This window comes from Rhodamnia argentea, chromosome 9 (assembly GCF_020921035.1).
Source record: "Rhodamnia argentea isolate NSW1041297 chromosome 9, ASM2092103v1, whole genome shotgun sequence".
Taxonomy (NCBI): Eukaryota; Viridiplantae; Streptophyta; class Magnoliopsida; order Myrtales; family Myrtaceae; genus Rhodamnia; species Rhodamnia argentea.
This window is the reverse complement of record NC_063158.1, coordinates 20,785,627-20,800,089: the sequence shown is the minus strand read 5'-3', so window position 1 is coordinate 20,800,089 and position 14,463 is coordinate 20,785,627. Positions and strand designations below refer to the sequence as shown.

The following is a 14,463-nucleotide window of genomic DNA, read 5'->3' as shown; positions in this document are numbered from 1 at the left end:
CTTAATATCGTGTTGCCCTTTCATGTGCCAAATCGCGTCTGCCTTCTAGTTCATGAATTTTCATGTTTGTAGAACTCTTTTACTTCTTACATGACTAGTGAGACCATGATCATATATTTGGTAAACTTACTTATTTTGATAAAACAAGCAATCCAAAACTATCAGCTGGATTGGTTCCGCCGATGCACGCTAATTGCCCTGTCCTTGTTCATTGAGTAGGGCTCCCACCTGAAACCAAAGGAGCAATTCATGCCGATAGAGGTCCACGGGTCTATAGAATTTCTCGGCATTGCTTGATTTGCTTTATAAGTAATCCACCACAGCGGGTGCGACCGGGGTAGGTCAGGGGGTATGAAGTCGAACCCTACATCTCTTGATCGTGGTTGTGAAGACGAATTCATGGTCACGGATCTGTCAATCTTTTAGGGCTCTTGTCCGTCTGAATTAATCAACAGTCGAAATGGATAAGTAGGGTTGGAACAATCATCCTAACTGGAGAAAACTTCCTTGAATCTTGCCTCTAATTGGCGAGTTAGCACTTATGGATATCACAGTATTTTACTTAGATAAACTTAGTGAGGGCGATGTCCATAACTTGTAATACATCTACTTGAGGATGAAGTAAAACACGATCTTTACTACATAACCTATGGTGCTCTATACTATCTTTTAGCCCACGAATCACTATGAATTGCACGTAGTTTTAACTTGTGGAGGACGAGCCAAGAAATTTGGTAAAATCCATGAAATATTTGGGCTAGTGCACGTGGGGTTTTGAGTTCAATTAGTTCGTTTAGGCTCATGAAATGGAATTGATCGAAAGAAACCCACGGCCGGAAATTGCATGTGCTTCGCATGTAGAATTTGAACAGATTATGATCAATGCGGCTAATAAATCTGAATTATATGGAGATTCGGTGTCATGGCCTTTTGCAATAGGAAAGAATCTTCCCTGGAAGATGAAGGCCAGCGGGAGGTTTTTGATCAGAAAAGTCAATAAAGAGGAGAGAAATGGTATAAGGGGTGCACGATTCTCTGGCCATATTCACGCATGTTGGAAAAGGGAAGAAGTAAAAGATATATTTCTTTTGCTTGTCCAAAGATTGGATATCCTGGCCTATATAAAGAAGAGCATATGTTGGAGAAAAAAGGGGAAGATATTCAGAGAAAGAAAAACACTCAAAGAGTTGAGAAGAAGAGAGAACATCCGGTCGAATTCTCCCCCCGCGGTCAAGCGCTCCCGCGTGACTTTCGCCGGCGCAGCGCCGGCCACGTCGCTCAAACCACCACGCCTTGCTGCCCTGACGATGGGCAGTCGGTCGCTGCGCCACCTCCCTCGCTGGTCGTTGCTCCATCACCGCGACGGCGGTGCACAAAGAGAAGGACGACTCAGGCAAAAAAGGGGCAGAACGTCCAGAGAAGCTTCAAGGTCCAACTCCTTCTTCACGGTCGCGGTCCCTCGTCAGCACCCCCCACCGCTTCATCTTGCCTCGACGCTGTCCAGCAAGCAGATCCTAGCGACCCCCGTCTTGACAGCGGTCCAGCAAACGTTCCAATCATTACAGATTTCACAGGTTTCTTGATGCTGGCCACTATCCGAGAAGCTTCAGGCGAGTTCGTGCGATTGCCCTGCGTTCTCGACATTCCAGTAGATCCTCCAACGTCTCTGCCACTTCCAATTAACGTAGACCAGCCCGTCCACGACGAGGGGTGAGTTCTGTTTTGCAGGTTTTCCGGTGCTGGTACGTCCAACACCGAATGCCTCTAGTCGATCACGGCCAGCCGATCATTCCTCAAGTGCTCCAACGTGAGTTCACCAACCGCCGCTGCTGCTGCATCTTTGCACCGCTGTTGCATTGTCGTGGACTCCCCGATGTCGAGTCACCCCCGTTGGATGAATCGCTAGCCGGCTGACCATGGGAAACAAACCGTCGTCTCCATCCGTTGCCCGTTGCATTTGAATTTGTGAACATTATCCTCGAAATAGGTAAAAATCTCATCCAAAATAATTTTCTTATTTTATTTTCTTATTTGATTGATAGTGTTATCTAATGTACATTTCGAGATCTTTAGGGTAACATAAAGGGCAATGCTTTGTGTACTTCTTATATGGCTCAAACACTCTCTTTCATAGTGTACAGACCATATTACCCCTCGATTTTTCTCCTTTGAATAATAAATTCCACATAGTCAAATGTGGGACCTATTTGAGGCCTTTTTTTATTTGTTTCTTATTTTTCTTCCACTTTTCTTCTACTTATTCTCACTTGTACTAAGCCTACCACCGGCACTACTTCATCTTCCTCCTCCTCTTAGGATGGACGGCTTGATCTCGTCTCTCGGCTTCTTGCCCGGAAGGTCCACGACATCCGCTTCTGCCTTCCGGTACTCCTCCTCGAACACCGCGTTGAACCCCCGGAGACACTCACTTGTCGCCTCCGGTGATCATCCCATGTCTGCCACCTCCAGCAAGGATGAGAGGACCTTGTTCTACACCAATGCTGCATAGTGCGCCGTGTATTGCCTCATTTTCTTCGAGTGCCTCGCTACCCGCTCGTCCCCAAGTAGGTTTTGAGGTTTGTCGAATCGAGTAGTTCAAATTATTCGAGAGGAATAGGTAGGAGGGCGAGACACTTCCTTTTAGAGGTAGGCCTTGGTGTTGAGCCTCCAAAGCGGGACGAGACCGAGACTGGATACATCTTGGGTTTTCGAAATACAATTCCGACAGATTCAAGATATCGTTGTAACTAGTGAGGGAAGTCTAAATTTCATCACCGATCAAGTCAACAAGTGGATTTCGCCACCTTTGGCAAGAATTTTGGAAGAGTCCTTTTGAGAATTATGGTTTTGGGGTTCGAGATGATCATTCTGAGCTTCACCAATGAAGACGGCGATCCTTTGATTCTTGTAATCATATTTGAGAATCGGGAAAAATTGATCAAGGTGCTTGAGCTCACAGGCAACGCGAGCAAAGACTGGAATGTGAAGAGAACAACTCCGATGTATTTGTTATTGGACATCCAGGACGATGAGGAGCTCGAAACTCTCATCAATAAACCAACGTTGGAGGTGACACAGCATCCTTACTCAACAAAACACGAGAAGGAAAAGGAAAGTAGGACACAAAAGGAAACAAATAAAAGAAAGATCCCAATGAGCCTTACATTTGATTTGTATAACATTGTAAAGGGTAAAAAAAAAAAAAAAGCCAAGGATAATATAGTTAGTGCACTATAAAAGGGAGTGTTTAAGCCAACCAAGGAGTGGAAAAAGCGCGACCCAACATAAATTAGGAAAATCTCCTGATTTAGACAATGTGCATATGTCGGCAAATCCAATCTCCAATCTCTGTTCCCGAGCCCAGAAAATCGGCTGATCTCGTCCATAATCATTTGGACACAATTCGTCGATTTTTGTCTTGCTCCCAAATTTGAATGAATTGGCCAATCCAATCCACAATCCTTTGAATACGATTTGTCGATTCTTGCAAAATTTGAATGAATGGAACATTTAATAGATATGTCGTGGATGTGATAATCACCTTGTTTTGAATGCTTATCTCTTGTGATTTGTTTCCTATTTTAAAAACACAAAAAAAAAAAATCTCATTATAGATTAGCTTGCATTCGTAGATAACCTTGTATGAATAGTAGATGTGTCAAATGGGTGGGTCAGGTTGGTCTAATCCATATTAACCGGTCTAACCGTTTTGACCCATATTTAATGATCCATACCCGACCCGACCCACAACCGACCCATATCCGACCCAACCCATTTTTACACATATTACTAAAACACTAATGTAGAACAACCGGCGTATAATTTCCTGCAAAAAGCGATTGCCGAGAAATCAAGGCGAACCCACCGTTGATGTGTACTTGGGGTTGCCAAGTTCGGAATGCGCTCAAATTTAGTTGGTTGCATGGAAACGGGCCGCTGATCAATACTCATAGTTTTTCCGGGATTGACCTTGTTTTTTCGCATTTGGGATTCGTTTAGATGGGTTTTTAGGTATTTTTCAATTTTAGGCAACTTTGCGAGATATCTAATTTGATTTCTATTATGATTTGATTCTCATTATGTCATTTTATGATATCTTTAATTCCCTAAAGGAGTCTTCTCTATATAAAGGACGTCCATCCTATGTAATGTTTACAATTCATTCTATCAAATTTCAGTCAAGCCTTTGGAAAAGCTTTTCAGATATTACTTCCGTGTGTTAAACACCCTAATATTCTAGGAAAACCTATAACTATTTAACCTATTTTAAGCATGTATATATTACCTGGATAAAAACTTCACATCAAATAAAAAATAAAAAAATTAGTAAATAAAATAAAAAATGATTTTATTAAAATACTTTATGCAATAAAAATCTAGTGAAATTTTTTCATATATTTTTAATTTTTAAAAAAAATTATTCAAAACTTTTTATTATTAATTTTTTAAAAGTACTTTTTATTTTATTTTGCTTTTATTTTTTTCTTTCATTTTTCTCCGGAGGCGGGCGGCGGCGGCTATTGGCGGTGGTGAGGACTAGCCAACAACATTTTATATATTTTTTTTCATTTCAGACCAAAAACATAAATTTTCTTTCTTTTACTAATAAAAATATAAAATTTAAACTAAAAAATTAAAAAATATAAACTAGTGAAGTTGAGCCTTTGAGCCCATTTATAACTTATGGAAGGTGCATGTCATATCCATGGGTCGAAAATGGGTTCTATGTCTGACTCATTTTTGACATATCAGATTTAACTTCAACTTTTTTGGACCAATTTTAGTAGACCCTCTAAAAATTAACGATCCACATAGAACCCATTTATATAAAATATGGGTCGGAAATGGGTAATGGACCTATATTGACAACTCTAATGAGTAGGGTAGATTGCATGATAGTTAAAATTGCATGTTTAAATTAGGACATTTTTAATTCAGAATTTTCATAAAAAAAAATGCCAAAAATAGCATGCATGCATATCATGTAGTTTAAATTGCATGTTTGCTATGTCATACATTCTCACATGTGTCATATTCATGCCATTTTACTAGGAAATGCCATGCCATCACTTGCATGTCATTTATAATTTGCATATCTAGGTTAATTAATTTAGATTGCATGTTTAGGTCATTTAATTAAAATTGCATGTCATTCTAGTTAATTCATTTTTCATGTTTAGATCATCAAAGTAAATGCCTTGCATGCCTTATTAGAATAGTCATCATTTCCATGTCATCTAGTGTAATTGCATTAAGCATAAAGTTGCACTGCACGTAGTATAGTTTTCATTTAAATGAAGAGAAAACCAAAAAGAATTGAATGAAATTGCTTGTTAATTAAAAATCATATTTAGATTGCAACATGTTTGGTTTTTTTTTTTTAATTTACAGTGCAGATGCTTACGTTGCTTTCAGGTAAGCAACTTCTCCACTTCCTTGCAATCTATTTGATGCTTTGATTATTCGGTGTCTCATTAATGCTTGCGCACCCATATGATTACCTCACATGTTAGGACTTTAGTTGAAAATGAATATAAGCTTCTTGCATAAATGTTTTCATTAAAAGAAAATGTACCAAAATAATTTTGGAGTAATCTAGCATAATTAAGTCATCGAACTCACAATCTTTGCTTCCTAGGAATAAATATTCCTCCCGATACTTTATTTAGGTGTATAATTGTCCTATTATGAAATGATTAGTGGAGATTTCAAGTTTTTAATCATTTGTATGTTGAAAATTGTACCCTAAGTTGCGATTTCATATGAGCATGGGAGAGATTGAGCTAGGTTAATTAACATGGTAATCTATTAGCCTAATAGTGAAATCTTAGGTCGCGACATTTATTTAAATTTCAAGGATGAAATTCCTTTCAATAAGGGCAGAATGTGATACTTTGAATTTTTTTTTACTAAGTCAAAAGAGTGGGGGCCACCAGACCAAAAAAAAAAGGTCAACAAAAGGGAAAGAAAAAAGGGAACAGTGGCTAGTCGTTCTTTTACCGAGAGCTCGCACAAAATAGAGAAGGGAAAGAAGAAAGAAGAAGAAGAAGAGAAGAAGAAGAAGAAAAAAGAGCAATTCTCTCCATGATGCCTCGCCAAGCCATTCCGACACCTGTCCACAATGCCTGGTAAGTAATTGCATCAATCATTCATTCAATCGGAGTAGTTATCCGAATTAGGGCTTAAACTCGAAGTTTAGTGAAATTTGAACCAAGTAATCCGATTTTTGAGTTGTTGAGCTTTGGGAATTCTAAAGGAATGCATCGTAAACCGATTCAGAACGATCACAAAGAAGATAATAGAAGAAAATCAGACGATGCACGGTTTACCTAAGTTCACCTCAAAATAGGGCTATATTCTGCAAAGAGATTTCACTATAATTTAGGTTTACAACCGTACAACTCATTACAATAATTAGCCAAAAAAACGAGTAAATATATATGCCCTAAACGGGCCTAAAACCTAAACTTATCTGAAACCCTTTTAATCCCTCAATAAATAAACCAACTTAAACAAAAGCCCAAAACCGTTGTTGTTTCGGGAGCGTTGTCCCCACACCCCCACTCGCTCACCGGAGAGGGGGGCGATCATCTGCTTACCGAACATCGGGACACTCGTGTCGTGGGCGCCGCCTCCGAACCCCCGCATTCCCTACACATGGGTCATATGTCGTCGGATCATAGTTCGGTTTCCCTAAGCTCACGTGGGTGTGCCCGGTGTGAGAAACAAGAGTCCCCGAAGTATTCGCCAACTCCAACATATTCATGGAAATGGTAGACTATGGTGTTGAGCCATGGAGTTTGGCGGAAGTCAATTTAGAGCCGTTAGTTTGGTCGCTAGTGATAATTTAAGAGTTTCTTTTTGAGTTTCGCTTTGCGAACAGCTTGAAGAATCACTTTGGGTGTGCGATTTGTTGACGTATAGGAGTTGTTTTATTAGTGCTTAAACTTAGTTTAACGAATTCGTAGTTGTTCTAGTATTTTACTCGGTTTTGATGTCGGTTCTCGTTTATTTGTTAGGATTGTGAGATCATTGGTTCATTTGGCTACGTATTGTTGATTTTGAACATTCCGATGTGAGTGGTGCTATCTTTTCTTCGAGTTTGTAAACTCATATTTTGAAAGCATTTGTGGTTTAGTTATATATGAACTAAGTAATGGCTCGAGCATTTACTACCTTTGAGTATTTATGAATGATTTAAAGATGGTTTTATGTATTGCTTTGTGAGGTGATTTGTGAAATGAGTTCAAAAATGATTAGCAAAATGCTTTATGAAAATTATTACTGGCGGATGAGTTGTGTTGCGTAAAGATTACATGTTTGGTTTATGAAATTAATTGTGATTCGGACTGACTAAGGACTAAGTGCTATACAGAAACGCGTGTCTTGTGGGAGCCAACTCTAGAACGTTGTAGTCAAGGAATAAATGCTACATGGTAACGTGTGTCTTTTGGAGCCACATCTAGAGCCTTGTAGTCAAGGGCTACGTGCTAGACGGCGATATGAGTCTTGTGGAAGCCACCTCTAGTGCCTCGTACTGTTGATAAGTGTCGGTTAAGGGCTAAGTGCTACACGTTGACATGAGTCTCGTGATAGCCACCTCTAGAATCTCAAGTAAAGTATTGAGTTTGGAAATGACCTCTGAAATGTAATTTGACAAGATTATGTATTCAAATAGATCATTGATACCTTGTTTTGGTATTATTTTTTTATTGTTTGTTATATTTTGGTTTTGGCATAAATGAGCTATGTCTTGAGTCTTAATGTGAACGGTGGAGGTTTTATTTGGTTAGAATACACGTACTACGCACCGAGCTATGGTTCTAATATTTTGAAAATTTGCCAATTTTCATTTTAAACCTTTCAATTGTGTCAATTTAATCTTAAATATTTTGGCTATTGGACATTTAGTGCTAAACCTTTTGACAACTTATTAATTTAGTCATTTCAGTCAATTTTGATCGAAAGCACCGACATGAACGCCAATCTTTATCCTTGGCACAGCCGGCACCAACTTGGATAGTTTATTTTTAAGAATTTTTTTGAATTATTATGAAATTTTTTATTTTCTTTCTCTCTTTTTTTTTTCCTTTCTACCTTCGCTTGTCTAGAGGTTTTAGCGATGGCAGGTAACCGGCCACAAGATAGGGCCGATAAGGACTTCCCTCGCCCACCCACGCAAGCCTCGAGCGAGGTCAACCCTCACCAACACTCATAGACCGGCCAATCGCCAAGGCTCGGTAGCCGATAGAGGAAGAAAGAGCAAAAAAAGAAAAGGAAATTTTCAAAAAGAAATTAACAAAATTGCAAATATTGTCTATGTTAGCGCCAGATGAATCGGGTAGGAATGCCCTCACTAAGTAGACCACCATATCAACGATTTTCTACCAAAATTGACAATTCGTCAAAAAGTTTAGAACTAAATTGTTTGTCTTATGATATTTTGAACAATTTTCTCATAGATATGTTATGGGTATGTAACTTGATTATCTTCCAATCTAATTTGTACAAGCACATCTAGTGAAATTCATATATTGTGGATTAACAGAAAATTTATCAAAAAAACTTTAAACCTATTGCAATTATGTCAATTCGGTCCTAATTTTTTTTTTTTTTTGCCAATTGAGATTTAAAATTTTTAACATTTTGCCAATTGAATCTATCGGACAAATATTAACCAAAAATTGATGACATGAGCGTTGATCGTCCTACGTGCCACTACCGATACTGACGTGAATGTTTTTTCCTTTTCTTCTTCACTTACTACCACCAGCCGAGGCTCAATGTTGACCACCGAGTGAGGGCTGCAAGTCCTTGCCGCCGCTAAGCGTGGCCCTCATCCAGCTGCGAGCCTAAACAAGTGGCTTGCTAGGGTTCGCGAGTGAGGGTAGCGAGCCTTCGTCGGCCACCGGGCGAGGGCCGCAACCCACACCTGCAGCTAGCGAGGGCTTGCAGGCCCTTGTCCAATGGCCCTTGTCCAGTTAAAATTGGCCGGGCAGACTTAGTTGACAAAATTTCAAAAAATTTATGACTCAATTGGCCAAAAAAAAATTATGACTAAAGTGGCATAATTTAAGTAGGTCTAAGACTCTTTTTGATAATTTTCCCGTGGATTAACTCTTATGGGACTTTGACTCAAAAGAAAAAAAAAAACACCCCTCTTATGGGACGGAAGGCTTTCCGGAGCAACTAATTTAGACTGATGCTGATGCAACCTCTTCTGATGAACTCAAGCCCATCGACATGAGAAGTCCAAATCAATGGTGGACCTCATCAACTCAGCATACTTTCAAATCCCAGAATACAAGCCTATTTGTTAATGTAATCGATATGGATAAAAGCGGCTTAAACTCGAGAGCACTGCACCATAAACATCTCCTTGTTGGTTCTTGAGCATGAACAATATTTCTTGTCCTGTCTTGTAAGAACAAGAAAAGCAACAGTGATTCACATAAGGTGACAGCAGATGAATGACAATAATGATTGGGATCCAAAAACAGACTGTCCAAATATTTATAGTACGTGTCATTGGTGCAGACAGCGGCCAAATGGCCTAACAGCAGTAGCTATCGTGAGGACCGGTGCCACTTATGACATTCAGTGGTTGGAATGAAGCCAAATCAATAGGGATGAACTTGTAGCAATATCACCGCTTAATCCTCACCTCTCAAACTTTGCGCAGTGCTTAAACAGATTTACTTTCCATATGCTTCCTTACCAGCTCCACAAAACTTAAACCCGCTGTTTAAAGGATAAACTTAAAGCTCTTCAGTCCTCAAAACCAGTATCAAGCCAACATGTTTTGCAAAATTGTACAGACATCTAAAAGAGACATAGGCGACAAGTAACAAGCCGAATACTCATTGCCAACATATACTTAGGGCACAAGCGTGATATTTACTATTTGACTGGAGGAGAAAAAGAATCAAAGAATGAGCAGGAATACAATACAAATGTGTCATTTAATGCTTAAAAATTTTTTTTACATGGCCTTACAACTTTGTCCAGACCCACATGTTTGGCCCGGCTTGGTCGTTATTACCCACTTTGCAGAGGAGGCACTCAAACCGCGGACGAATCAAATTCTTTCAATGGAGGACATGAGTGCAGATGCCAGAAATGAGATGTTACCTTTGCATCATCTATCCGCAGGCCAAATTTCCAAACATCATTATGAGGGGAGAGCATTTCGATCATCACTCCTAGCAGAATCAACGCTCCACCTCATTCGTGGTATAAGGATGGGCTTGCAGCAGATTAGAGTAAAAAGCAACTCCACAGTGAACATCACCATGCTAACCCAGATGAATATGGTCCTCTTCCAATACCATAGGATCCTTCTTAAAAGAGGAAGCTCGGACTCCAGGGTTAGTGACGCGTAATATATTTCAGGGATACCAGCTCCAGGATGGAATTCTGCCCGTTGTTCGAGGATCACCTTTATGCAGGCAGTGGGTACATCACCTTCAATAAAACCTTGAAACTTCACATAAATGGTTTCAGATTCCGATACATAGCCAGCAACCAGCGGAACTACTTTAAGGAAAGTTAAGAGAAGGCGGATAGGCTCGCTTTTGAAGAGCAGCATACGTGGATGGCTCAAACTTGAAAGTACTTCACCATCAGCGGACAGCAGATCAATCCTGACCTAATAAATATTAAGGATTTGAAAGTCAATCTTCCAGATAAGTGGTTATTTTATTAATTCGGTTGTAACCTACAAAGTTAGACCAAAAATAAAGGAGAAAAGATGAGAAGGAAAACTTATTTGGAAATAAAAAAAAAAAGACATACATATACACAACATAAGAGTAAATACTATAGACATAGCAATGATAACATTAAATTTGATTAAGTGCGCCCAAGCAGGATAGATACCAATACTTGCAGGGTACCTAAAACTATTTCGGAGGAAGAAACAACACTTGAGACTCGTACACTTTTGGTAGACCAGAAACTACCAACAGGTTTGTACACTTCTACAAGTAAATCTTTCCACATGACAAGGCTAGCTTAGGTTAAAAGCATATGGGGCGTAAATTGAACCCCCACTAACAAAACTCGTCATGCTACAAAACCCCAGAATGCTACTATTAGTGAATCAGACCCCTTGCAAAGAACTTTTTAGAACTAGGATAAGTGAAACTTCCATTCAGCAAAGATCCAGAATTGCAGGTTTCAGTGCTAACTGCGAGGCAATAGCAACTCTTGAAGATAATGCTCTCTAGAGTCAGTATATAGAAAGGAAAAGGCTAAAAGGCGCACATAACCTTAAACAAAACTGACATTTCGGAGCCTGAGCAAATTAAGTTCTATAAAACATAATGCCGATTTGCTATACATAGCACACTTATAAAATCGCATCACACTATGAACAGATAAAGCACGACACTATATTTCAAGCCAATCAAACTGGACCCAAATCAACTGCAAGAAGAAAGTTACCTGAAAGACACCTAAATTTCTGTTGTACTCAGACTCTGGCAATGTCAAAGACACGGTTGCTTCCAGCTTGTGATGAGGAGGAATAACCCGCGATCTCCCGCGCTTCCCAACATTAACAATCTCTCTGCATTTTATTCCACAATCCACACCGGCACAAGAACTTATGGGTACATAAGCAGCCGGGCTGTGTTTCGTGTAATCAAAATTCAATTTCTCCTCTATCCTGATCGGCTCTGCCACCAGGAACCTCATTACAAGTCCACTAATCAGAGTAGCAGACACAAGTAAACCGAACAAGATGAAACAAACATAAATAGACCAAAAGAGCCCCCAACCGCATCGCAGCACAAGCTTCCAAAATGACTTGTTTTCCTTGAACCATTCATGTACATAAGGACTCATATGATCGAATATCAAATTCCATATGCTCCATGACTTTCCAGTTATGCACTCCAGGCCACGCCTTATTGTCGCATAGGGGTTGAAGACGAACGCGTAAAATGTACGAAAGCACCAAAATGGAAAGGTTAAAAAGCTAACTAGCAAGTTAATTTGGAACCCAATTGCCTGAATCAGTAGTCCCGCCACAGATATGAGCAAACTAGAAGACGTGGCTTGACCAAGCGCAACCACCGAGTCAGCCGAGTCAACCGAGTCACCAATTCGGTCGTCATCCACCGAGCTCACTGTAGACACGTCGTTCTTCTGCTGGCTCGCGCCGTTACAGACCTCGAACGGAGTCACGATCGACCCCACTGAGTCGCCAACTCCAGCATAGTTCCATGTCGTTATGGTGGATTCCTCGCCCTCACCACGCAGAGCAACATCCGGAACCGAAATCGAGCCCCTTCCGTCCACATCCGAGCGCGCTCGTTCAATAGGACCTTCGTCTTCCTTCAAATCGCAGTAAAGCCTGGACCTCTCCTCTCTGGAACGGGCGGCGAAGCCCGATACCGCCTCGGTAGCTCCTCCGGCGGAGACCCTACTAGCCTGTCGGCGCCGCAGGCCGGAGGGAATCTTCGGCGCGGGCTTCGATTCCGATTCATCGAGAGAAACGGCGGAGTCGTCGGGAGGCAGGGAATCGTAGAACGGGAAGTCGTCGTAAGCGTCGTGAAAGATGGAGCCGTCGTCTTCGTCACTGGAATTGGGCGAGCCCATGGAACGTGAGGTGAATCGGGCTTAGGGTTTCGCTGCGTCCTGCGTTTGTCGGTGAGCTTCGGGTTTGGGGAAAGAAGAAGAGGCGATGCTGACCTTTTTGCTTCTCCCGAGAAAGCAAGGATTTTCCCAGGAACCACGTGGCGAGTGGCCTGAGCGCCACGTGGCCTCTGAGTCGGGAAGGGTAAGAGATTTAAAGTCCGACAGCCTCAAAGGTCCGTCCGGCCCGATTGCTCAGGTAGGGGGACGTTAACGAAATTTTATATGGCTGGGGAAGAAGGCTGAAAGGAGAATGGCAGAACATTATAGATTGGTGGCGTTTAGGGAATTCCTTAGTGATTGCTCTTTCATGGATTTGAGAGCGAGGACGATGTGCGTTTACTTGGGCTAACAATCATGAAAAGGATGCCTTTGTAAACGAAGGATTCGATCATGTTCTAAGCGATTTGAAATGGAGAGTTAAGATCCCTAATATCGTAATATATGCCTTACATGCTACCGGCTTATATCATAGCTCGATTTTATCACCATAGTGAAGAGAAATGGAGGCTTTAAATTTGAGGCTTTTGGCTTGAAGATGAGTAATACGAGAGCATCGTAAAATCTGCCTGGAATTCTCCAAGTTTGGAAGACACAGAGCTTGATGCCACAGTGGAGAGCAGTCATAATGTCTCAGGCTTCGTGGCGGCCATAACAAAACTTTATGCACATGGACAAATTTAGCTCTCTAACAAAAGAACTCCAAACTATAACTAATGGCCAAGATATCCAGCATGACAAAGAAAGAGTCCAATCAATTAAGGAAAAGTGAGAGCATTTGTGGCCACAAAAAGAAAACGTATTGGGGAATTAAGCTTCTTTAAATTTGTTTATAAGAGTGTGTCCAAGGTACTGGCAAACTACTCGGGACCTCGGCTTTCTCAAATGATCACAGTGGAACGTAACGTAACGTATTCATGAGTTGGGAGGCAAATTGAGGACGACGTTTTGATTGTCCAGGAGGTGCTCCATCATCTACGCATTAGAAAGAGGAAGATAAAATTTTGGGCTGTTTTGGAACTGGATATGCAGAAAACCTATGATAGGATTGAACGTGATTTCTAGGAAGTGAGCATGCTAAACATGGGATTTTGCGAGGAAAAGGTTTCCTGGATCACGTGTGGGGTGCGACTACGATATCTTTCAATGTAAAAATTACTGGAGAACCTTTGCCCTATTTTTTTCCCCATCACAAGAAATCAGACAAGGTGACCCTCCTTCCTCTTATTTATTCATCCTCATTGCTAATGTCACCTCTTTTCTTATGAAGAAAGCAACTGAAGATGGTAGAATAATTAAGTAGAATAAACACTACCCAACCCCCCCTTCCCCTTATTTATTCAAAATTGAAATAGAAGATTGCTTCCTTTTGATGTAAAAAGAGCGATTGACAGTGTGAGATTTATTGGAAGAAATAGGATTTGCTCAAGAGGAAAAAGGACAATGGTGGATTAGGTTTTGGTGATCTAAGTTCTTTTAACAGGGCCATGTTGGGTAAACGGGCCTAATGGATATCACAATGACCATTAACACTTTGGACTCAACTCTTAAGTTTCGTTAATTTCACGAAAAACTACTTTTAGGAAAATATTTTTTGAATTTTTCAGCGTTTGTTTCACGTAAAAGAAATGAGTTGAGAAAAAACATTTTCTTCTCATGTAACAAACGCCTTCAAAAGTGAGGAAAACATTTTCCCTCATATTTACTCCCTCTACTACTCCACATTCCTTTTCTTTTTAATTATTTTCTATCCTACTCTTTTCTTTCTTTTTATTTTTGAATTTTTTTTTATCTTTCTAACAATTCTTTTCTTTTCTTTTTCTT

The 14,463-nt window shown here is 40.4% G+C and overlaps 1 protein-coding gene across 1 annotated transcript; it reads right to left on the bottom strand.

Annotated features, from left to right (window-relative positions):
• Positions 1-9,841: 9,841 nt before the first annotated feature.
• Positions 9,842-12,689, bottom strand: LOC115752984 (seipin-2). The gene is made up of 2 exons (XM_030691430.2): positions 11,446-12,689; positions 9,842-10,648 (listed from the first exon to the last, which is right to left on the bottom strand). The coding sequence occupies exons 1-2, from the start codon at positions 12,601-12,603 to the stop codon at positions 10,172-10,174; spliced, it is 1,635 nt and encodes a 544-aa protein (XP_030547290.1). The 5' UTR covers positions 12,604-12,689; the 3' UTR covers positions 9,842-10,171.
• Positions 12,690-14,463: the final 1,774 nt, after the last annotated feature.